The 25,236-nt window shown below is 45.6% G+C and overlaps 1 protein-coding gene across 1 annotated transcript; it reads right to left on the bottom strand.

The window, feature by feature from the left end:
* Positions 1–898: 898 nt before the first annotated feature.
* Positions 899–17,383, bottom strand: SPINT1 (serine peptidase inhibitor, Kunitz type 1). Its single transcript, XM_062494947.1, has 10 exons — positions 16,939–17,383; positions 9,286–9,437; positions 7,754–7,892; positions 6,506–6,676; positions 5,791–5,817; positions 4,741–4,866; positions 3,770–3,820; positions 2,812–2,982; positions 2,080–2,136; positions 899–1,095 (listed from the first exon to the last, which is right to left on the bottom strand). The coding sequence occupies exons 1-10, from the start codon at positions 17,366–17,368 to the stop codon at positions 899–901; spliced, it is 1,521 nt and encodes a 506-aa protein (XP_062350931.1). The 5' UTR covers positions 17,369–17,383.
* Between the last annotated feature and the right edge of the window lie 7,853 nt (positions 17,384–25,236).

Here is a 25,236-nt window from a genome sequence, read left to right as displayed (position 1 = left end):
CCACTCCTGTGCTCTGGGAGATGCCAGGCACTCAGGTCAGCCTGTGTGCTCAGAGGAACATGCAGTAAAATCAAAGCTGCAGCTTTCCTGCACAATCAGCAGGAAAAGTATGGACATTTACTTCATGTGAGAATAAATAGATATTTTCACAATATGTTTGGGTTCAGACTGAACACTGGGAAAGCAGCCAGGGCAATTCACAGAGAGGAAAGTGGTGAACATGTATGGTGCACAGGAGACTGAAACACAGCAGCCAGCCAGCAAAAGGTCTAGGTGTTAAAAAAACAAAGCCTAGAGACTTAAGCAGGTATTTCTGTTTCTGTCCATGTTGAAAACAGGAGAGTGTCACAGAGCCCCTGGATCAGGTCTGAATGGCTATGTGAATCCTACAGACCTCAAGAGATACACCACCACCAGGTAGACTGCTGCAAGGCAGGGCACCTTGCAGAGGACTGGGAGAAGGAGAGGAAAATACAAGGTTAAGTGGCAGAAAGTGACACTGAAAACAAATTGCTGCCTCTGGTGAGCTTGCACCATTCACCAACAAGAATGCTACACAGATCCAGTTCCAGGCTCCTTCAGGAAGTTGAGCAAAGTTGTGCTCCAGGCTTTAGCAGGAAGAAAGATGTAATTCAGAGTTTCACTGGATTGTCTGAGGTTAGGAACAAATGGATGTCTGAGAGCAACAGACTGCTCCCAGTTCCTCACTTTCCAGAGCAGCCATTTAGCCTAGACAATCACAAATACTAGTACTGCCAAATCACAGTTAAATCTTGGCCTGATGCTCCAAATGTCTTCACAGAGAACGAGTCCTTCAGGCACAGACTTGTGTCTAAAACCAGAACTCCAGAAGCTTTGGGGAGTACCCCAGTGCTGAGCTGGAGAGAGAATCTGTAGGTCAGACTGGTTTGGTGGTGCTGCTGTAGAAGAGATGCTCAGTGTCCTCTGTGGTGGAGAGGGTTGAGTTGGCAGCAGTGGGAGGCTGGTGGCGGCGGCTGCTCTTCTTCCTTTTCTTCAGGAAGAAGTAGCCAATGAACACCAGGACCACCATGATGCAGATCCCGAGGAGCACAGCAATCACCACCTCAAAGGCACCTGCAGGAACACATGAACACTTTAGAAGGGATGCTCCACAAAGTGATGCAGCAGGAGTGGCCAGGACAAAGCAAGCACAAAAGCTGCTGCAAAAGTGCTGGCAAAGAGAAGAGACAACAGCTGGCATGACAACCAGCAAAGAAGAAAGATGGCAAGTGCATGGCACAGCCAGCCTGTCTCTCCCAGATGGTATTTCCCAATATTTTCCAGATGCACCACGCCCTCTAAAGGCTGTTCTGTGACTTTGGCAGGCTTGGCCTTCTGCAGCCTTGTGTCATACCTCAACAGGGAGGCCACCAAAGGGTGGTCACAGAAGGCACCTCCTGGCTGGGACAACACTGAGGGAGTGAGCTATGGAGGACAGATGAAGTTTGTGGGAAAGTACTCTTGGCGGTGGTGTGAGCACTTGTTATCCAAGCAACCAATACTGCATCATCAGTGGAGACAGTCAAACATGATGCATTTGAGAGACAGTGTGAATTTAAAGATTAAATTAATCTCTAGGATTTAAGAACAATAACCTACATTTGACATTTTTTTAAGAATTTGTACTTCAATAGCGTTGGGTTTTCTAGTGTTGTAGAGAGGTTGTATAGGGTCATCACATTTCCCCACAGTCTAACGCTTGATATTATTCACATATTCACTTGAAATTGCTGTCTTGCAGAAGTTACTAGTCCTTATGTGAAACTGGCCCTTAGGAAGAGTTTTACTTCCCATTTTTTGATGTTGAACAGCAGAACATTCATACAAGTTGATGGAAAGAGAAACAGGAGTCTCTGTATGAGCTACTAAGTCACAGACACAGGAACAAATGGACTACAGTTGCACAGAAGCACCTCTTGCCACTGTCAGTATCCCACACTGCCCCCCAGCTCCAAAAGGGGTGTAGGAGAGAAGGTTACTCTTTGCAACGAAAAACAATGCATATTTCAGGATAAGGAAAACCAACAAGAAATATTGGTTGGGAAAATTGTTACTCACTTAACATAGCAGTCTGGGACTCAAATGATTCCCATCTTCGGCCAATGACATCTGCTTCTGAATTGGGAACACAGAGCGGGGGAAGAAAAGGTTTACAAAGAAGGCTGGGAACAAGGGATAAGACATGTTGCTGAGGAGCATTTCTCCAGTGCTCTGAAGTGACTGAAGGCACACAGCATCCCCTCTCGACAGCCATGGTACTGAGCTATCAAGACAGGCTGCCAGGCCCCCTGTAGCTGAGGGAGGTGGTTTGCCTCTTAACAGACACAGTTTGGCAGAATTCTTCCTGTTGCCCTCCAAAGCAATACCTACCAAGTATGGAGTGTAACCCTTTCTCTTTTTTGTTTAAAACTTCAGGCTAGTATGTGTCATTGAGGAGTTTCCCAATTTCTCCCCTCTTACTTGGGGAGACCTGGGGCTAAGCTAGGAGGTTAAATCCTCTCCAAATCAGATACATCTCTGGTTAGTTTTGTCATCCTCCTTTGTCTCTTTTTCAACATCAGCACTCAAAATGCTTTCCAGCTCTGTGAAATGACAGGCTGAGTTGCAGGAAGATGCTGTAGATCCACCATCCCCCATAGGTCTTACTGTGGGTCATGGCCAGGGTTTGACAGCAGAGCAGCTTAGACTGAAAACTCTCAAGGCACTGCCTCTCTGGGACCACAAAACTTAATCTGAAGTGGTTTTCCCAGTTTGATCAGTAAAACTCAAGCCCTCATGATGTATGCTTACTTGTGATGCCTGAACATGATTTCATGCACTCCTCCTCTTGTTCAAAGTTGTTGCTGTTGCCACCACAGCCCCCATAGGTGAAGGGGTCACATTTCTCCAAGAATGGGTTATAGTACCAGCGGGGGATGCTCTCGGTGCACTGTCCAGTGTCAGGCAAGTCCACACAGTGGCCTGGCAAAGCAAGGCAGAGGTGCTTTAGCCCAACCAGTGTCTCCCCAGAACAGCAAAATTTTCTGCTCACAACAAAGGAGCACAAACACTAGGGCAGGGGAAATCCATAGCCAGAACAATGGCTTTTAGGTCCCCACTGCTCAGTTGCCAGCTGATCAAATCGGCAATGCCAAGGTGAGCTGGCACCTGCTATAAATCCAACTAACAAGCAGAAAAAGGAACATCAGAGTGTGCAGTCATGGTAAACCCTGGATTCACTACACTGTGGAAATGACCTGTCCACCCTGGGAGGCAGAAGGGAACATGAAGAGCCTGGACACACAGAAACCACAGATCAGCTCAGGTCTCCTCTACAACAGAGCTGCATTGAAGTGACTTGGAATATACTCTTTTAACCCAGTGATAGGTCCACCATCTACAGTTTAACAAACAAGGCAAAGATATGGCACTGAGCACGAACATTGCTGTGTCCCCCATACTGCTTTGGTTTGCACTATTAAAAAAAACCAGTGTGCTGCAGGGTTTTGTACAGGCCAGGTACTGTGACCAGCAAGCAACATGACCTACCTGGATGGAAAAAGTTTAGGCAGGAGAGTGAAAGCCTGCTGTCAACAGCTGTCCTCAAGGTCAGAGAACAGGCCTTTGCTCATTTTCAAAACAGGCACTATCCAGATGCTACACCTGGTTTTGGATTTATAGAGGGAAGCAGTTTTACCATGGAACAACAAACTGAAATAAAAACCAAAAGCTGGCAGAGGTCAGCCTAGGTGCTCTGGATGGTACATACCTTGCTTATGTGTGACATTGATTTTCTGCAGTCTATTGAACTCACGAGCATCTGCAAGGGAAACATTTCATGTTAAAACTTCTCTCACCAGTTGAAAAGAAATGCCTCTGAACATGCAAACATGGGCAGACAGGGCTTTCCTGCACATTCCTTTGCTATCAGAAGCCAGAGGAAGGGAGGTATCACCTGATATTCTTATGTATCTCAAAGCTATGAGAGGAACATGGGGAAAAATAAAATGTAGTAACAAGAAACTCTTTCCAATTTCCAATCCACAGATACAGAGATAAAACTAAGGGAAACAAAGGCTGCTCTTTTATTTTTGTTTTCCATCAAGAAGTATAGGAAAAGTCACTCAAGGTTTTAAGAAATATAAAAGAACACTAGTGCAGAATATAAGAGAGGGCAAGAGAGATGAATCATAGGCTTGCAAATCTAAAAAGGCAACAAAATACCCACACATAGGAAAGAGATTATGGGAATTCAGAAGAGGTGAGCAGGGATGGAAGAAGGGAGGAGACGATGGATTTGAACATCTCACCACTGTACATTTATATTAGCATAAGAGGATATTAAAGGAACTGTGCCACTGAACAGACTTGGAGAAATAGTGATTTCCTTCCCCATTTCCTGACTTTAAGAGATCAGGTAAGATCATGCAGCAAGGAAAATATTGAAAGTGGACAGGAAGACAGGCCTGAAGTCTTACAGATTGGCGCAGAGAAGACAGTCAAAGCCTATTTTAAGAGGCAGGAAACATCACAGAAGGCAGGTCATCTCTTGCAGTCAGCAGAGATACAGGAAACGGCAGAACCTGCAAACATAATACTGTGGAAAGACATAATGCTGGGTCGGGTCAGGAGATAAGAACAGAAGACATCAAAAAGTATTGATTCAGCACCTGTAAATTACATTGGACCCATTCCTGGGCAGACGGTAAAGTTGTCTGAAGCAGAATTTAAGACACTTACATTGTTCACAGTACATCTCATCTGATTCATCAGCACAGTCCAGCGTTTCATCACACTCCAGATAGGCATCAATGCAGCAACCATCCTTGCATCTGAAGAAGGGGGCCTGACAATTCCCATTGCATACTGCATCAGAAACAGTTCAGATAGCTCATTAAAATTCATTGTTTCTCCCTGCCAGATGCTTTACGAAGGACTTAAAAGCTGCTGATAGGGCTGGCAAACAAGAAACATGGCAGATTGGTAAAGGTGTCTCCTCAGTGCCACCCTAGACTCAAAAAGAAAAAAAAAACAAAACCCTGTTTATAAAGGAAACATTGTTCTGAAAACAGCCATGTTTCCTCTCAGAAAGAAGTAGATAGCAGGTGGAAGCAAGAATGAGCTACTCAGGAAGAATATGGACATTGCCCAAGCATGAGGGTTTAATTTGGAAAGCCAAATTGAAACCTGCACTGTGGACTGTGAGAGCTTCAAACCTCTTTGCTCTAGTGGTGATCCCAAGTGCTGAGTACCGTGTCCCATTCTGAGTTCCCCCGTGACAAAAAACATTGGCATACTAGAATAAATCTCAGCAAGAGCCTGGAGCACAAGAGCTAGCATGGGGAGAAGACAGAGATTATAGAAGAGATATTAATTTTGGAGCACAGTAATAGGATGAGCAGCAACAGACAGGAGTTGCAACCAGGGAAAGCAATTCAATATAAGGAGAAAAAATTATTATGAGGGTCATCAAACACTGGCATAGCTTGACCAGACAAAGTGTAAAATCTTCTTTTTCAGAGATACCCAAATCTGAACTAGATATAGTGCTGAGCAACCTGGTGTGACTCAAAGCTGGACCTGCTTTCAGTAGTGGGTTGGATCAGATGACCTCTAGAGGTAATCCCCAACCTAAATTATGCTATGACATGAAAGTGAAAGGCTTAGTAAAGAAATTAGTCTCCAGTGCCTCACTTTCCACACTGAGTCCTAATCAAAAGCCACAGGAATGGACATGAGACACTCAGCCCAACCTTGCAGTAGGATTACATTGTCCTATGGGAGGCTCACCTGGCTGTTGTCGTCCACCAATAGAACCTGAAGAGACAAGGGAAAAATAAAATAAATTTATTACCACAGCATTTTTTCAGCTTCAGAGCAGCTTTATATTGCTTTCATGTATCACATGAGAAGAGTGTTTCTTCTGGAAGGAGGCCCTGGATTACAGAGGTGAAATACAGATGCCCACCACTCAGAGATCCAGATGAGTTGTACCCACATGGGGCAGGCCTGGAGGAGCACAGGGGAACTTCTCACCACAAGCTAGACCATTTCCAAATTGCCTTTCTTTTCCACGGCTTTTAACCTCCTCCTTAAGCTGTGTGCTGCAAGGCACAGCTCAGCAGTGGCTCAGCCCATTTATCTGAGCAGCACTAAATTGTTCTCAGTGGCTTGAGGGTGCCATGGAGGGAGATTAATCTCATTTTGGGAGTGAAGCACTTCTGGCCCCCAACTGCACAATGCTGCTCTCTGAATTTTGGTTTCAGATGTGACACAAAGATTTGGTGAGGGCTCCTGCAGCCAGAGGAATACCAGAGCCAGTGTCCAGTGCTTTAGGAGCTGGGTCAGATACACTGGCAGTTTAAGACAATGACTGCCCATCCATAATTAGCCCAGCCTCCTCAGCTTACTGGGCTCCAATTAGGTGACAAGAGGCTGCAGGACTTGTCCATGGGGTCATCCCAATCCTATGAGAAAAAGAGGGCTGGATTTTTGAAGGACTCACCTCTGACATTCTTGCAAGCAAGTTTACACTCCTCCTCCCGTAAGTAGTTATTCTTGTTGGGCTTGCAGCCACCAAAAATGAACTCCTCACACTGCTGAAGGCTTGGGTTGTAGAACCAGCGTGGAAAAGATCCCCGACACCAGCCCACCTTCTTTGGAGTCAAACAATGCTCTGCCAAGAAAGTTAACAGAAAAGGGGCTGGGTTAGATAAGTCCATTGGAAGACTATGTGTTTTGTATATGTGAAGGGAAACAAAATCTTACAAAGGACATGTCTGAAAGGTTTATAAAATCTTGACCAACATGGAGAAGGAGAGTAGGGAATCATGGAATGAATTTTTTTTATATGAAAAGGAGGGTCACAAAACCAAATTAGAAGGTGCCACATCCATAAAACAAAAGGAGCTGCATCTCCTCCTTGCTTCAGGAGGTTGCTGCTTTTCAAAGATTACATGAGGTCAAAAAGGGATTCATACATGGTTATGAGACAGAAAGACAACCATCTTCTGCTTAAAAAAATTGCCCAGATGCAAAATCCTTGGGGACTAGTCAAGCATAGTAGAGATTTACTGATGGCATCTCATGTTCTTGCACTCTTTCCAAAGTACCAACTTGTCCACACTGTTGGCTGCAGTGTGCTGGAGTTTGGTCAGACCTTTAGCACCATTTGACATAGCTGCTCTTATATTTTTATGGTACCTGAGCTAGGAGAAGACATCCCCTGCTTAGCTACTAGCCAACCATTTATCCAAGATCTCCTTACTCCTAATACACATGTAATGCTGAATATTTTCATCATTAAACAAAGCTTTTAAAGGAAAAAAAATATCCAGGGATACACTGAGTATCTTACAGACAGCTCCACGTACCCTGCAACCCAAGAGCCTTCACAGCAAAACCACAGAGTCAACAAGACCCTTCATGTTCTCCTTTTTAGCAACCTCAGTTGCACCCCAAACTTCATCCACTCTGGTGTCACCCAGCAGAGAACAATGACACACAGAGCAGATGGAGTTACTGCAGGCACCATCTCCTCCTGCAAGGGTATGTGAAAACCCCAAAATAAATCACTATGAATGCAGAGACCTTACACTACTGGAGCAGGCTGTTACTGGGAAAAGCTGACATGCAAGTCCAGGTTCTTGGTTGTGCTCTTCTCCCATCTACCCCTCTGAGAAGAGCACCAATAATGCCAGCGCAGCACCCAGGCTCAAGAACTCCAGGTTGATATGTGTGGGCACAAGCTCACCTTCTGTCTGCTCAGAGCTCAATACCATGATGGTGATGTTGGCGAAGTCTTGCTGCTGTGCAGTGTCTGTGACAGTGAGCTGGAAGACGTAAGTCCCCACGTGGAGGTTGGAGATTTCTACCTGATCTCCTTCGTGCTTCTGAGAATGAAAAAGAAAGGCTTATGTAGGAGAAAAGTACTTCTAAGGAAAGATTGACTGAAGCTATGCAAGGTCCATGTTTCTGCATTAGGGAGAAAGGAACTTGGATGGAAACTTTGATGTCTGGCATGAAAAATGTCACAGTACCAGACAATCCCCCCAAACCCATGGACTGGTACCCACCTGGAATGGAGAGAAAAGTAACACATAATTAGACATTACACATAATAGAGGTATTATAATAATATAACACAGAACACGTAATTAGATATTTCATATTTTGGGGCATTGTGAAAGCACAAGGGAAAATAAAACTCCTTGGAGAGGACAGAAATACCTCTAGTTTGTATTTTACTTTTTAAAACTTAAAGCCTTTTATAAATCATTCACTTAGTCCACAGGGAATAAGGCAGCTGTATGTAATTATTTGGTCAGAAGAGAAAGCTAAAATATTATTTACACAAACTTTTCTTCTATATTTACAACAGAATTGGACCTTCATTTCCATACTATCTCTGGTTTTGGTTAGGTTTCAAAAGAATACAGCCTCACCATGTATTATTTTTATGTAGTTAATACAGCATAATATTAGGGGACCTCCTCCCTTTCACAGAAATGGCTTTGGTAGGGCTAAGGCAAAGACAAGAGGAAAGGAGCACTTGCTGAATTACACAGACCCCTTGGCACTCTGGAATTTGTCACTACTGGTGTTCAAAATCATTTGTGAGATACTAATTTGCTAATTCTTCCAAAAGGTGCCACAAGAACTCCATATCAACTCCATGGCTTTTCAAAGCATTTTGCAGTTTTAAGAGAAATAATTTGCCCTTCCAAAGCAGCAATTCAGCAAATATGCAGCGTTCACACCCAAGAGATCTTGGACCTAGACAGGAGTCATGAGTTCTGCTCCAGCTCAGATAAAATAGGAGGAAGAACTTAACACTTTAGAAAGGCAAAGTCCAGGAAAGGCCCCTGGAGAAGAGAAGAAGAGCCTGCGACTGGATTTTTCAGAGACAGAAGAGGAAATGCACTCAAGTGGACAGAGTAAAACTAAGAGAAGGCCCTTCACTGAATTATAGGATCTTGGGAGGTAGCTCTTGCATGGAAGCTGCTCCCACCCAAGCAGGTCAGGTGTTGCTCAGGAAGGCTTGTGACAGCATCCTGTGCAGGGAGCCTGAGACCTAGTGAAGCCAAAAATGACATTTCTAAGTCATGTGTGAGAGAAGGAGGGCAACCACAAGGAGTGCTCCATAGTTTTTGGGAATAGGCTCCTGGGTAGACTGGCTTGAAGAGGGAAGGACAAGGTGACCTTTAAATCAGGGCTCTGATTGACCAATCTAGTGCAGACCACAGGTGCCACTGAGCAAGCTGCTTATTCCCTGCAGCTCCCTACCTTCATCTCCACAGAGGGGTCGCCAAGGATCTGTTTCCATTCATAGCTGACTATCCCATGGTCATCTGTGCTCTCTGTGCCTCTCAGCATCACTGGCTCCCCCGGCTGTACCCTCATATCCTTGACAGCACGGGCTATTGGAGGGTGGTCATCTGCAGAAGAAATGTAGAACAAGGCTTGGGTAAGAGGCTGAAGGGTCCAGTCCTTGTCTTCATTACAGGAAGACAAAGGAAGGGGATTCTTCCAAGTTAAATCAATCCAGACTCCAACTGCTGAAAGGAAAACACTTTTATACAGCTGTGCTCCTTGCAGCCTGAGCAAGCAACAGGCAGTCTGTACTGTTATTACTGTCCTCACTAATTTAGTAAGTCCAAAACCCGCTATGGCAGTCTCTTTGAGCCAGTTGGCTCCCTGGGCACTTCCATCCACAGGAAACACCACAAGAGGGTGGCCCTGTGGCTACAGCCATTATACTTCTGAGAGTGGGACCACATCCTCCCAGAACAGCATGGAGAAATGTTTGCCCTTCGCTCAGGGAGATGGCCTGATGTGGGAGTTGAAGAATGTGGAACTGACTCATAATTCCTACCACTACCTCTAACACTAAGATGTTAGTGTATTTAGCCAGAACTACACAATGTGAGACTTGGACGGGAAGTATTTCTCTTCCAGGTCATCTTCCACCCCTCTCTCTGACACACATGCCTTCAAAACAGCACAAAAACACCATTCATGAGATTGTTGTTTTTGTACCATTCCGTGGATTAGCTTACCAGCAACTTCCACAATCTATTAAGTGTTTTTCCAGACTGTAAGTGCAAGAGATGAAAACTGATCCCCGCCTGTGCCAGCAAGAACAGCCTGTCCAATGACACCACTGAGCCTGACTCATAACTCCTTTTGGCCTGAACATCTCTGATCGCAGGGTTTGTGCATAGCTCAGCCCGTAAAACTCCACATGACAGCACCTGTACCAAGTACAGGACTCAGTGTTCCAGCTCAACCTGAGCCTTTTGTAAAAGCAACAACCATCATAAGCTAGATAGAAATCACTCTGCCAATTCATGCTAGTCACTGTGACTGAAGGAGTGGATTAGTGTCCAAACCCTTTAGAAAATTACTCCATTAGCTGATTATTTTCACTATTGCAGACTTTCTCCTAATTTCCTGTTTGAATCCTGTGTATCTGGATTCAGATCTCAGCTGCTGACTCTTGCTGCAGTCTACTGAAGGGACATTTAATACAAGGCATATCTACAAACAAGCCTGACATTAAAACAGACCACTTAGTTCTTTTGTCATCTTGTACACACCACTGCAAGCTCTGCAAAGGGGACACATTCCTGCCATTCCTTCTAGGTAAACACCAGAAGCCTGGCAGGGAGAAAGGCAGCCTACTCCCTGCCACCATCCTGCCAAGGTGAGCCCAGTAGGTGGGTGCAATTGCACAAGGAAAAGACCAGTTTTTCTATAACACAGAGACTGATCCTTAACTCCAAATCATGTTTTTCCTTGACATTTTTAAGCATGCACACTTTAAACAAAAAATTGCCGGCCAAACATCCAGTTACTTTGGGTTGTGTGTTACATGATCAAGTAAAAGCTCAGTTCTAATCAATGGGTCGGCAACTTCTCCAGTTCCTATCTCTCATTAGCCAAATTTACTGACTCTCCTCACATCCAGAAAAAGAACCAAGAGTATTTCTTTATTTGTGGTGACTGCCAAGGAGTAATTCTCACTAGAAATTAAGGACTTGTTTTTCACGTCTATCCCTTTTCTCCTTAGGATGCCTGAAAGTTCAGTGACTTCAGAGTATTTCTGCCACACCGACTAAATGAAGCCTTTCCTGGCAACATGGCTGTTTTCCACCTGAGCTGCAGAACCAAGTGCTGACCAAGCCAGAATATCCACAAACTGCTTGTACAGCGAGACTCCACTCTGTTTTGCTTTGAAAGTCTGTAGAAAAAAATGAGTTACCTTTGCTGTAATGCTCTTTTAACCATGGAAAGTTTCTGCTGTAAAACTCTGTAACTAACAGGGAGGTTAAAGCTTTATGATGCTGTCTGTGGCATGCTCTTTACTGTGAAACATACTCCTGCAGTCACAGCACAAGCGACAATTTGCACTCCCATTTATATAACACATCAGTAGTTATGATTCTCTTCTTTATGATTCCAGAGGAAAGCTTGATAGAGGAAATCCAAATTGCTTTAAAAAACTTTCATTTCTCACACTGTATTCACACCTGAGATCCTGATTTTTGCTTTTAAAAAATTTTTTCTTGTTTAAAAATTCATGGAGTCAGTGGCTTGTCTGGCTTCACCTCTACTGAGTTAATTTGAACCAAAATTGATGGTGAAACAGGAATTTAAAAGATAATAACTTTCTATAAAGGTTTTAAAAGTAAGCATCTAAATGGGGGAGAGACCTCACTAGGGACCTTGCTATGCAAACCTGCAGGCACTATTGAAATCCCATGGCAGGATGTACTTACAAAGCTCATAGTTTGGAGGTTTTTTTCCTTCTGGAACTCAGATATTAGCTTTTGCCCTTGAGATCTACAGAAAACCAGATTTCCTCCATTCCAGAGCTCATGCAGATACACCCTGAGTAGCTGAGACTACAAAGCAATGCTTAAAAATACCTCATAATGATTTGATGTTGTCACTAGAAGAACCTGGAAAGTTTTCTCATGGTGATTGAGGGGCCCTTACAGCCCACTGCTGACTGCCTTTGCAGGAGCAACTTGCAAATGAGACAAGTGTGGCTTGCACTGGGGACACTGAGGCACCAGGAAGGGAAAGACCTCACTGGGGACAAAAGCCACTGCTCAAAGCCACTGATCAGGCCAGGAGCAAAAATGAGGCCACCCAAATTCCAGCATGCATGAGACACAGGACCTTGGAGATTTCAAGCATCAGAAGCTAGCGGAACCTGTCTGCTGCAAAAGCAGGTGGGCACCAGTGTGGCTCTTCCCACAAATGCTAAAGTCCTGCTCCTGCATTGCTTCCAGGGAAGTCATTCAAAAGGGGACAGCTTCCTCACCCATCCACGCTAGAAAACTCTCCATTTCCATGGGAAGATGTAATGAAAGATGACACTGCTGCCATAGTATTAATTTGCCTGAGGTGGAAAGAGAGAGAAGGGAACAAGGCAACACAATACAGTGCCTGGAGAAAGAGAAATACAGGCTCTTACTTCAGGACTTCATCCTGGCTGGGCAGCAAATAGAGTCATGATAAAGCCATACAGTTTTCTAACAATTCATGCACAACCAAGCAGCTCTCAGCATTAGTTTCTAGAGGTTTTTGTAGTGGTTTGTAAGTGGTGCACACACCAGGTCAAGCTAACCACTCAAAAACAATACAGTATGACTGAATGGACTATATTTTCAGAATAATGGAAGACACTGCTATCACTAGTTTCCCTCCATCCTTCATCAGAGTAGGAAACCAGTCCTATTTGCTTTGGCAAGCAGAGGGAAAGACTCTCCCACAGGTATTTCTGCCATTTTAGTAAAGGTTGGTTTGTACCTCCAGTCTCTTGAAGGAAACTGGAGCTCTGGAGATAGGACATGATGTAGCCACTTCAGTAAATGCTGCATGACAAACACTAATTTCACAGCAAGTGGAGTGGAAGCCCCTCATTTCCCACTCTGAGCAGGGAGCTGGACCAGCTGGTCCTCCAGGACCCTTACAGTAGACATTAGCCTCTGAATCTGTGCTGTGAGTACTGACTGTGCAACTTCCCATCTCCTGGCCTGAGCTTAAGGATGAGCAGCTGGCTCAGGGCTCAACAGCACCAGCCAAAGGGGGACCTGTCCCAGTCCCAGCTGTGATACCAGTGCTGCTCATTTTAGTTGCCCACAGAATGGAAACCGGCATGGGACCAAACATCTGAGGAGGGATGAGCTTCACTCTTGGGGAGCTCTCTTTTAGGAATGCATTACCAAAGTTTTAGCCAGCAAATCTCTCTCCATGGTGAGGCAGGAGCAGACATATCTGATCAGAACCCTGTGGTTCCCATGGACTTCCCATCTCCCACTCACAAGCCCTGGATTCAAGAGGAGGAGGAGAGTGTAACTGAGCATTTCACAACAACCACAAAAGGTTCAGTTCAAGAAATGGACAAAGGTTCAGGTTCAGGGAGGTTATTTTCCAGTTTCACACCCAAAACTGGTTTGCCTAGACCAGAATAAGCTGGGCTAGTTACTTAAACACGGGGCTCCATCATAACCAATAAAGTGCATGGTGAGCCTGCCCCTCCCGGATGAGCCAGGCAGAAAACTCGCACCAAAGTTCAGGCTCAGGAATCATTTAAGAAGATCATGCCTTTTAACAATAACATCAGAGATATCAGGCTGTACATTAGCTGAAACAGGCAAGAGAGAGTGCCAAGCTGTTGTCACCAGCTTACAAAGAACTCAGAAGCTCTTGTTCTGCAAAACAATGAAAATATATTCAGAAGGTGTGCAGAACCTGGATTCCAGCTGTATTCATTGCTGCCTGTACTCACAGGTTTTTCTGAAGTCATTCACTGTAAGAATGGCCACGGTGGGTTAAGCAGGTACCCCATCCCTGTGTTCACTTGCTAACAGTCTTGCTATGGGTCCTTGAACAAGAGCAAGAGCACAGCAAGAATATGCTCTCCCTGCTTTCAGCTACTTCCATCAGGCTCCAGAAACACTCCAAGATTAAATTTCTTCATTCAGCAGCCCCCAGCTGTGTGCTCTCTTTCAAGTGTTACCTAATCTCCTCCTAAACATATATAAACCTCTTAATTCAATAGGTTTTGCTCCTTAGCAGTCGTAGTGTGGGTCTTATAACATGTGACTTTTTTGCTTAATGTCACCCACTGGGATCACTAACTGGATATTTCATTATTCACTAGAAAAAACATGCATTTAATTCTTATCATTGCAGAGGGTGTCAGAAGAGTGATACAGGCAAAGGCTCCTAGGACTGCAGCACATACAGGAAAGGAATGCATGATAAAGCAGCAGATAAGCTTCCTGCAGACCCTTAGGGCCACAATCAGGGGGCTGACAGTAACCTGGAATCCAGAGTGGTCACAAAACTTCACATTTTAGCACTGATACAGCACAACAGCAGGTAAACTACAGCTTTGTCTCCAGTCCAAAACCGGGCCAAGATTTTGGGAGGAAGACCTGACATGCCAAAAACAGCTTTCTAAACACTTGTTTCACCTGGCTTCTTCAGGCAGACCTAAAAGATCCCGAAGCAGAAGTGCTGTAGAGCTTCCTTATGCTGCCAGGCAGACACACACAGTGCCCAGAGGCTCCTTCATCTGCCCCACTGTGCCCTTCCCCTTTTCCCCCCTCACTGACAGCCAGGCATCCACCTTCCTGTCCAGACAGGTCCTGCATGGACCCAGTTCCAGCATCATGGCTGGAGGGGGCTGGGGTTTTGGTTTGGATTTCTTGGGTTTGTATCTGAATCAAAATGGACAGCTGCATTCTTAAGTGTCTCATCAACTGCTGTGGGGAGGAGGACTCAGCTATTTCTCCAGTAAGATAATTCCCTTGGTCTCTTTCCCCTGCTAGCCCTTCAGTGTCATTCAAGATGATTCCGAAAGCTTTTGGTATCAAAGATAACGCCTAAAAATTTCAGAGAGGAGAGCAATGCATTTCCTATGAAAGCACAGCACGAACATCGCAGCCTGACCTAAATACACAGCGGTGAGCTGCCCAGCCTCTGTCACTGCAGCCGGAGACCTGCCTGGCACCCAGCACCCTCCAAAGGTCAAACACGGCTGTAGAAGAGACCGAGCCCTTCCTACACCCACAGCAGTCCTGGGCACAAACTCCACTGAGTGAGGAGAGGCACAGCTGCCTCCAGGCAGAGTAACCCGAACTGTATTTCTGCAGTGCTTTTCACTTCTCACTGATAAGCCCTCCTGGCTCATCCTGCTCCACCGTAGCCATCCCAGGATCGGTTAAAGGAGCACTAGAGATGGATCGGAAGACAGCAATTGCATATTGGTATCTGGGGTGCTGCAGCTCAGTGCCATATTTTAGCAAACATGTCACTGCTGGTCACAGAGAGAGGTCGGTGACCCTGGGACATTTTCTAAAGATCCGCACACATGGAACGCCAGACCCTGGGGCCAGCCAAGGGATGAAGGGCTTGCAGTCTTCTTGTATAAGGCACTGCTCCACAGAGGTAAAGAGGCTGAATTGCTCAACAGTACATTGTATTTTAATCTAATCTTGTGAAATCAGGATGTACTGGAGATGATGCATTCCCTTTTCCTCCTACAGCAAAGCATATAGGGGTTAAGACACCTGCCAGCATGCCACCTCCAGTCTTGGGGATGTGACCTTCAGTTCCTAACTGCAGCTCCTGTGAAAAGGATTTTGAGCCTGGAACGGAGATGTGGGAGAACTACTGAAACAGTGAGACACTTTTACCAAAAGGCCCTAAAATCCAGTAGGAAGCCATGAGTAGGGACAGAGGACCAGAAGGACCACTTCTGCCACACTGCTGTTCAAACCAGCAACACCCAAGGGGTGTTTCAGAGAAGCCGTGCCCTGCTCCAAACCCCTCACACTGCTATTCAGGATAGAGAAGTGGTCATTGCGGAGTTTGGAGACATTTCCCACCTCCAGCATTTAGACTGCCACATCCCAGCAGAAGATCAAAGATGTATTCAGTTCACATCTTCATTCAGGTAGGTACAAGGGTACCCTGGATGCTCCCCTTGCCATCTTCACAGATCCTTTCCCTCCCACAGGTGGGCTGGGAGGAGGTGTGAGGAGGATGACCCATTGAGATATTCCCTGACAGCCCTGCCCAGGGATCAACAAATGATAAACTGGTTATGGTTGCCAAAGACCCAGCCAGGCTAGAAACATTCCAGCCTTATTAGGCTTCAACCAAAACACAGAAGGAGGAGGCAAAAGGAGGAACTGCTGTGTTTTTTAGTGTTTCAGAGCACACCACAATTCTTTGGAGATGACTGGTGGCCAGCTTCAATTTAGTTCATTTTCTACCTGGCTCTCTGTGTTCAGATGCAATCTTTTAGAGCAGGGAAACAGGAACTGAGGAGGAGAAACCCACCTCCACAGGGAAAATTTTATAACCAGCCTCCTCCAGCTGCTCGTCTCCCAGCAGCAGTTACCAGCCCCAACAAGCAAAGCAATACTGACACACCTCACCATCCAGGCTGCTGTTAAATAAAGGTAAGTGGATTGCATCCTGCCTCCAGCCCCTGAGCAATTAAGAGATTAATGCATCCCTTTAAAACCTGGTGATGTGTAGATTTTTAGAGGATTTCACTTTCCAGCCTCAAAAACCCAGGGGAAGAGAGAAGAAAAATAATACCTTGTTGTCTACATTGTCAAGTAGCAAAAACTCTGACTTTGGTGATCACACACTCCACGTGCTTCCAAGAGGTTAAAGAGAGATTCCCTATTCATTTACTAACAGGTAAACTGAGGCATAAATCTTAAAAATTAGGCTTTGGGAAAACCTTTGTGGCAGAAGAAAACACAGAAACACCATCTTTAGCATCACTCTACCCCGAGTGTTTGGCAGTACTGCTGCTCATTTGATGGCCAGAGAAGCTGGCATCGAGTAACCATTAATGCTCTTCCAGACTCGGTTCACAGGGATCTATTATGGGCACCTTACCGCTAGGTCTGTGATTCTGCATTGCCAGGTAGGAATCGTACACGTCTTTCTTCAAGAAGTTGAGAAAGCCGATCTTCCTGGCAAATCTGCAGACGAAAGCCTTCTCATAGAGGCAATTGAGGAGAAAGCAGCCCTGGATCTGGTCTTCCTGAGAGCCCGGGCCCTGCTCCACGAGAGCCAGGTTACAGGTGGGGTCCTTACAGCAGGCTCTCATGCAGTCCCTGCTCCGATTCACCATGGGGGACGACAAGAAGGTGGCTCCATTCTGGACGGAGGCGTCTGTGTCCAGCACCCAATCCGGCAGCCCTGCCGTAAAGTCCTCCAGGCACATTTCACCGAAGGGTTTTTCCTTCTGCCCTTCGCCCAAGTCCAGCACCAGCACCAAGCAGACCCAGGGCACAAACCACGGACCCGGACTCCTTCTGGCCATCTTAGCGCCCCGATTTTCACTGTCTTGAGATTTCAATCCTTTCCTAAAGGAAGGGAGAAGACATAGGAAGCTAAAAGGAACGGAGTTCAACTGCACGCCACCCCGGGGCGAGAGGGAGCCGGAGCACGGCCGAGGCTGCGCTCTGAATTCCGGCTCGCCCCGAGGTAGCCGGGGTGTCCCCTGACCCTGCAGCTCATCCCCGGCCCTGCGCTCTCAGCCCCCACCTGGGCGCTGTTCGCTGGAGCTGCTGCTGGGAGCGGGGCGTCCCCGCCGCCCCCCGCGCCTTCACCGCTCGGGTGCGCCTCCAGCCGCGTCCAGCGGAGACAAAGGCTGCCCGAGCACAGGAAGTGAAAACTGACTCCCTGGGAGAGTGCGGGGGGGGAAAAAAAAAAAAAAATCAAGTCACTCCCTTGCATGCTGAATTGCGTAAGAGGAAGGGGAGGAGAGACAAGGTGATACGGTCTCCTACTCCCTTTGGAGCGGAGCCGAGACCGGTGCTCTCTCTTCCGCAGGTGCGAGGGCAGCCAGCCCAGACGAGCATCCCACCTGCTGGGTGCTAACTACAGCCCCGTGCTAAGGATGCTCCACAGGCACCGAAAGCCGAGAAGCAGGCGGTCTGTGTCCTGTGGCAGTCGCCCTTGTGCTCCGGTGTGGTCACTGGCACGGAGCACCATTAGGCTGTGTCTCCTAACCCGGATGAGTCAGCCTCGCAGCCCTGTCTGCAGTGCCCACCGCCGTTGCTGCTGCTGCGAGAGGTTTCGTGCTCGGTGCAGACATCCCTAAATAATTAATTCCCTGCTCTTGGGACACGATTTTTTTTTTCAGTGAATGCCCTTGGGATCATACTTGAAGGCTGCCCGAGTGGCAGGACCCCTGCTACCACAGCAGGGAAAATTTAAATAATCACCCCCCACTCATGAGCAGCACTGCGTTGTTCTCCTCAATCTCATACAGGTTAGCTATGGTCTATTTGTAGTGCCCTTGCCTTGCAGGACGGTGCTGTTTGGGGCCACAGAGGCTGCCTATCTGTGTATTTCCCCCTTAGTGCTTCTACTTGCAGATCCATGATCAAATTCCTCTATTCAAGCCATACACCTGTGCCATCCGCCCCCTCTGTAAACTGCCTGTAAACAGTCCTAAAACCCCTGGGCAAACTTCTCTTATCCATCTGTCATTGTCCTTAGGAAAGCTGGGAGTGTTGGTAATTTGCTTGGACATTATTTATAATGAAATATTTCATCACTTAAAATAACAACAGCAAATCTGAGATGGAATTTCATGGTATGTCTTCGGAAAGAGGTGGTGAGCAGCAGCTATGTATCAAACAGCAGTTAGCTTTATGGTTTGGGGTACCATTCTTGTCCAGCATTTCAATTTTTCCTGTTTCTTTCTCTTTCTCTGCTCCAGCCTTGTGTATCCTCACAGGATTTTTTGAGGGTCCTTAGAGACATGTTTCTTGCCTCTTAGCTGTCACAAGCACCATGGGAAGATAATATTGTGGGAATATTATTTTTCCATACCTCTCCTGACTTTCTATGGCCTGATGTTGACATTTGTATAGTACTGACATCTGTTAGGAAAAGGGAATTGTTTCAATCTGGTAGTGGTATGGTATTGAAGAAACTTTGAAAATTGATAGGAGAAAACATGAATATCTGCAGAGAAAAGAGATATTGGCTTTCCTCATTGACTTTATGAATCTTTGTCAGAAGAAGCATGGGTGTCTCCCACTCCATTTACAAACTAGAACTTTTGGACCTGCCAGCAGACCATGAAAGCAGTAAAGGGAGAGCTGACCTTGCTTGTTTTGTTGTATTTGAACATCTAAATACATGCAGGAGAAATAAAAATGGCAACAAGATTGTTTCCTTCTGTTTTGCACTGCCTGAGATGCTCCGCTGGGAAGTTTCTCTTGTGTTTAACCTGGAATAGATTTTTCCTGGATAAACATTCAAAGCCTTCAGAGTAGAGCCAGGTAAGGCTCAGTGCAGTTCTCTGACCCAGGAGCAGGGAGCTCAGGGAGCAGATGGCCCCATGGCAAACCAGTGACTCTGTTTGGATATCCACACTGGCAGAATTGTGCCTAAACACTGCACTTTGGTGTTTTTGTCTCACTGGCAATAATTTGAACTACCTCAGCAGTAGTGTTGTGTTACAAAATCTGTCACAGATTTCCTGCAAACCTGAAGGACACAATGTCTCTTCTGCTTGTGCTAAGCAATACAGGAGTAATGTAATTCCTACAAACACAGAGCTGGGATCACTCATTGATTGGCATCTCTAGTGTCTCCCTGCACTTTAAAAAAAGTATTTATGAAAGGATGAGCCCCTTCATAAGAGGATGAACCCTAGCTTCTAGAATAGGGGTTTTTAACAGCTTTTACTCTTATCAGAAGGCTATGCTAAGTTCAGCTGCAAGGTTGTATGCTGTTCACCCTGTCTTTATAGTCACTTTATACTTAGTTTTAGTTACTTTATACTTACTTTTATTCACTATATTCAGTAACAGTAGCACAGTTTCTAAATATGCCCAGTTTATTCTGGAGGAATTCAGTAGTTAAAATTTAAATTGAGATTGAGCCCAAGATCAAGGAGTTCTACTAGGAACCCTTCTCTGTGGCAGCAACTCTTCTTCCAACTCGGTAATTCATTTTTCACTCTCCTCACCTCAGAATCCCGTTACAGACCTCATCTTCTGCAAAATGAATAAATTCCCACGGCTTCAGCTGAGACATGTATTGTCCATGTGAGTGTGAAGGGAAAGTAGGGTGTGTGATTTTATAACTTGGGAGTGTTTTTAAAGGGTCCTGAAACAGTGAGTCATTGCTACCTTTTGTCTGTCTTTGAAGCGTCTGCTCTCAGTCTGGAAATAACTATCCCCAGGATGACTCAGGGGGGTAAACCACACCATAGTTTAATATTTGACTAAGATTAAAAGAGGTCTTAGACATGCATGCCTTGTAACAAATGCAGTGCAGGAGCCTCCATCACCTGCCTTCTTTCTGTGTGACTGCCCTTGAGGCCACAGTACCTTTGGCAGCTGGATGCTCACCTTCCAGTAGTGACTCCAACAGGCAGAAAAATAAGGAAGACTTAATTCAGGTTCCTCTTTGCCCCACTGTGCAGCCCAGCTCCATGGCATCACCATCTGCAATGACTTCCTCACAGCAGCTTGTCCCACTGGCTGCTGCAGACAAATCCATTCTGCTGTGTTTTACCTGGGAACCGCTCCATGTGTAATTAACACCTGGCAGACAGGTTTGCTTGCTTGTTTTGTTGTATTTGCCTCAGGTTAAACCTCCTGGTGTGGTTTAGGGGTGAGACCCGGATGCAAGTGATGGCACAAAGATGTGGCAAAGGAAGGAGACAGGAAGGGATCTCATCAGGGTATGACTAACCACTGGTCCTGTGGAACAAAGCAGGAGAAAGCATGACAGGCTGCTGAGTCCTCCTGAGAGCCATTTCCATTGCATCTAGGTAGCTTTGGGGAAGGGAGTTACAATGAGGGTATATTGTTTCTTTGGGGATGTCCTTGTCTACAGTTTCATGGTGCTGGTTTTTATTTTAATGTTGCTGGTCAAGGTAAACACTTAGGGGCAGGAGCAGTGGGAAAGGAAGAAGTGGAAACAGTGTCTAGTCTGGTTATACCAAGAAAGTATTTGCATTTTTGTCCTGTCTATGTATGCTAGACTTTTACAGGGAGACAGGTATGGAAATGTGAAGCAAAGAACCTTCAATTTGCAGGAACTAGAATAAACTTATATTTCTCACTGAAGTTCTCACAGACAACTTGATCTGTTCTTCATAGCACCTGTGAGTGCAACAGGATTGGCCATAGGGTTCCCTATAGACTCTCTTCCATTACTTCCTACAGCAACCACATCCCCAAAGATCTTCCTTCAACACCTTCAGGCCAGCTGCCAGTTTCTCCTGGGAAAGTCTGCTCTCCCATCTGCTTGTAGATGGTGATTTCCCTGTAGGTGTGAGCAGTACAGTCCCTGCAAATGGAATGGTACCCTTCCAAGGGGACTGGTCATAATAAACTTCTTGATGCAAGAATTGTACAGCCTCTGCAAGTCTAAAATGTTGAAAGCAGGCTGGAAAACAAGGAAGACCCCCTTCAACGATTCAGACAGTGCTTTTCTTGTCTCCTACTCCACCGTTCAAAGACTTGCTGAAACTTCTGTGCTACATGAAAACATTGATCATGCTATTAGTGCCTAAGACCTCCTCCTCTAGGGAGACAGCAGAGTAATGAGGGAGAGCAACAAACAACGTAGACAGGTTTTCAAAGATCTGCAAACAAATATTTTGGCATCTAATTCATGCTGTCAGCGTCACCCAGGCATTCAGGAAGGGGGTCTTCTTCCTCAGTAGAGATGCTTACTCAATCTGCTACCTCCAGGATGTCTGTGGATGGACACAGACAAGGAAAACAGGTGTGCCAAAGGAGTAGATGCAACTATTTCTCATTTATCCTTTGGAACTGCTGATGAGACATTAGCCTTTATGCTTCACTTGATCGTCAGTAACAGAGGCCAGAGGAAGGGCAGGTGGGCAGGCCAGCTGCCTGACCTCTTTATTGCTGAGTGAGGCCTCTCTATTTCCTGAGACAGTGCCAAATAGTGCAATTTTGGGTTGATCTGTCAAATAAAGAAATGTTTTCCTCTGGCACTTCTGTCATTATTCCTTCCAGTGCCCTTTCAGTGCCTTATAAAAGGTGAGCCTGTAAGGAGAAAGGAGTAAGGCTGATCACTGACACCTGGCTGAAGAATGTAGAGGCTTCTCAGCCTATGCTGAAGGGAAGGTGGTCATACTTCTCAGGTGAAGCTGGGGACTATACGAACTGGATATCCTTGTCTGCTTCCCTGTGTTTCCAGAAGCTGAGGGTGAGAGATGATGCAATCCCCCTCTACTTGCTAGAACTCTGGGGCAATGGTGGAACCTTTTTGGTTTCCATGCTTCCATGGAGACACTGAAAAATAAAGAAAGTGGATGATGGACATCAAGACGCTGGGGGTAGTGGTGTTGCTCACTTAGGACTCTGGATTTGTTAAATCTCCAGTCCTGGCTACATTATCTTATTGCACAACATTTTTTCCATGCCTATTCCTGTTCCCAGGAAGGAAGAGAACATCTTTACCTTGTGGTGTCACTGTAGTATTGATACAATCACCCTTGCTGGCTTCTCTGGTTTAATTTGTGTTAACTATCACATTTGCAACCATAGGGAAAGTGATTATTTTCTAAAGCAGGTGGAGAGTGGCTTCTGCTGTCTTGAATGGAAATGTTCCTCACTAGGCTGGGACTCAAGGGAAAGGGGCCAGCCTGGTTCTGTGGAAAAATGAGCTGGGGCCTTGCTGAATTATTAAGCACACACCACAGTCATCAGCTCAGGAAGAAAGAGAAGCACCACCTTAGGTCACAGGCGTGGGACGGAGATTACTAGCTTCAAGAATGGAGGAGTGTAACTGGATCTGACTCAAGCCCTTGGATGCTTTGCTGCCTGGATCAATGTCACAGGTGTTTGGTACTATGATGCCTATGCTCGGTTTGGTGGCCCTCTCTGGCACCACAGACAGTCATAAAAGTCCAGCTCCAAAGTACTGAATTCTCCCCTGCTTTCAGAGGCACCTCACTTTTAGGGTAGGCCTGGAGGATCACCAACCCCAGGTCACACACATGACATAGTGTTTCAGTCTAACAATTCAAATGTCTTGGCCATGTTTAAACTCCCTTTATTCACCAACATAAATGATATGCAGATTTGCAGAGGATGTGATCACAAGCAGCTGCAGCAGGAGCTCCATTGCAGCTTATGTGTGCACAGCCCTTGTGAAAAAACAGGTTGTCTGATTAGATGACTTGGTTGCCCAAGTATCTGTATTCACTCCAGAAATTTTGGTCTAGGTTGTATGCCTGAGGCTATAAGGAGAGATAACCAGGTTGAAAATAAAATTCCGTCTCCCAGTCATGCCTGAGATCTCCGAGATTCTGTCCAAACCAAATGGTGAATTTCTGTCCCTTTGGCCTCATGAATCTGCTGTGATGCAAGCAAAGGACAGGATGGATGTGGCACTGTGAAGGAAGTATTGAAACTGCTTCTTTCTTGGTGGCAGCTGGCATTTGCCAGCACAGGCAGGTGGCTGGCAAATCACCCACAGGAGATGCTTCGTCATTCCAGGAGAAAATATCCCCTACCTCGAATGAGGCACTGAGTCCTGTGCCTGCAGGAACTTCTACCACACCCTCAAGGACTGATCTTGCACTGGTTGTGCTCCTTCTTCTTGCTTTAATTGTAGATTAAAACAGTTTACTGCTGGAGGAGACTTACTTTATCAGTAGACATTTGTTCCTGTATTGCTACCTTCTTATTACAACAAATGCATGACTAAGCTGAAATAAGCTAAAGCAGAATGATGAACATCCTGTAATCTGGCTCATTTTGGCTGACATCTTTCCTGAGAGGGCCTCTGACATCATCCTCTGATCATCTTGTTCAGCTGTAGGGTGACACTGACTGAGCAGCACCAGGGCTTGTGCCCCTTGTTTCTTTATTGACAGAGTACAGGCCATGGGGTGAGTCTGTTACTCAGAGAACAGGCTGTGGACCTTTACAGATGTGGTATCTCAGCTCAAGTGAGGTTACAACTCAACAGTGGTTCCAGCTATTTGAAGAGTCACTAGAGTAGGCTATGTTCCCTTTTTTTCCACATTTTCACAGATCTCCTGTGACTTCTGGATCCTCTGCTTCATAAATTCAAGCATGCTGGCAGAACATTAACAGGGCAAACCCCACCTTTCATGTAGAGATTACCTAAACTGCTCAAGAGCACCAGAGTTAGCACAGGAGATGGAAGAAAGGGCTTACCTGCCAGTCCTTCAGCCACTGCAGATATTTGGAGTGACTCAGTGATAACAAGTAGCTTCTCCTTTGAGTCTGGTCCTCTTTCTCTGCTCTTAATTCTAGCTTGTCTGGACATTCTTGGGACCAAAGAAGTACAGTTTTCCTTCTCTTTTCCCCTTTCAAATATGTCAGTTCTCAAATACCAAAATAGAGCACTTCTATTTGGAGACAGGAATTTATCACCTGAATGTGTGTCCTTTGGTGCAGACTTACCTTGTGAATATCTGCCCATTTTAGGCCATACTAACCTTTGAAAAGTCAATAGTTGTAAAGGCATTATAAGTTGTTCAATGAGTTTTACGTTTCCACTAGTTAAAAATCTCTGAAGAATCTGCACTTGCTAAGTATGCTATGATCCTCTCAACACAGATTTTTCTGTGTAACTTTGATCTAAATAAGGAAGTTTTAGTAGTGGGATTCGAGGGGGGAATACAGCCAAGCAGCAAGGAAAAATGGGTAAAGCTGCTAACATTAAATAGCTAACAATTGTCTTCTGAACAGAAGTTTTAGGCTGTCAGAAAAATAGAGGCGATAATATCAGTTTCAGGTATACTTTCCCATCTGAAAAGGATTTTTTTTTTTTCTCACATTAAGAATGAAAAGAAGGGTAATGGCCCTGCCCTTTTTTTCTACCACTCTGCGTACAAAATTTTGCTGGCTGGCTGTACCACCATCCCTCTGGGGACAGAACTGTGCCTGGGGGACTTGGCAAGATTTTCAGAAGTCAGCCCCTCTGCACACTGCCTCATGCTGCCTGGAAGCACCTTTCAGTGGGAGAAGGATTGGTTGCTTTTCCTTTGGCTTATCTAGCTCTTGGTCTCCAAACTGGAAATTCCTTAGCTCCTGACAGGAGCTTTTAAAAAGTAAGCTTTGAAAAAGCTTACTTGCTTTTTCCACATGAATCATGAGACTGAAGGTGTTTGATCTGCTTCAGGATGGAGGGTCTCAGCTGGTTTGTCCA

This window comes from Cinclus cinclus, chromosome 6 (assembly GCF_963662255.1).
Source record: "Cinclus cinclus chromosome 6, bCinCin1.1, whole genome shotgun sequence".
NCBI classification, from domain to species: domain Eukaryota; kingdom Metazoa; phylum Chordata; class Aves; order Passeriformes; family Cinclidae; genus Cinclus; species Cinclus cinclus.
This window is presented reverse-complemented; position numbering and strand designations above follow the sequence as displayed.

Excerpts from the sequence above, each read along its gene's own strand:
- SPINT1 (XM_062494947.1), bottom strand. The coding sequence starts at position 17,368 with ATGGCCAGAAGGAGTCCGGGTCCGTGGTTTGTGCCCTGGGTCTGCTTG. Across the intron at positions 9,438-16,938 it reads GCAGAATCACAGACCTAGCG|ATGACCACCCTCCAATAGCC; the intron begins GTAAGGTGCCCA and ends TTTCTTCTGCAG. Across the intron at positions 5,818-6,505 it reads TGCTTGCAAGAATGTCAGAG|GTTCTATTGGTGGACGACAA; the intron begins GTGAGTCCTTCA and ends TTGTCTCTTCAG.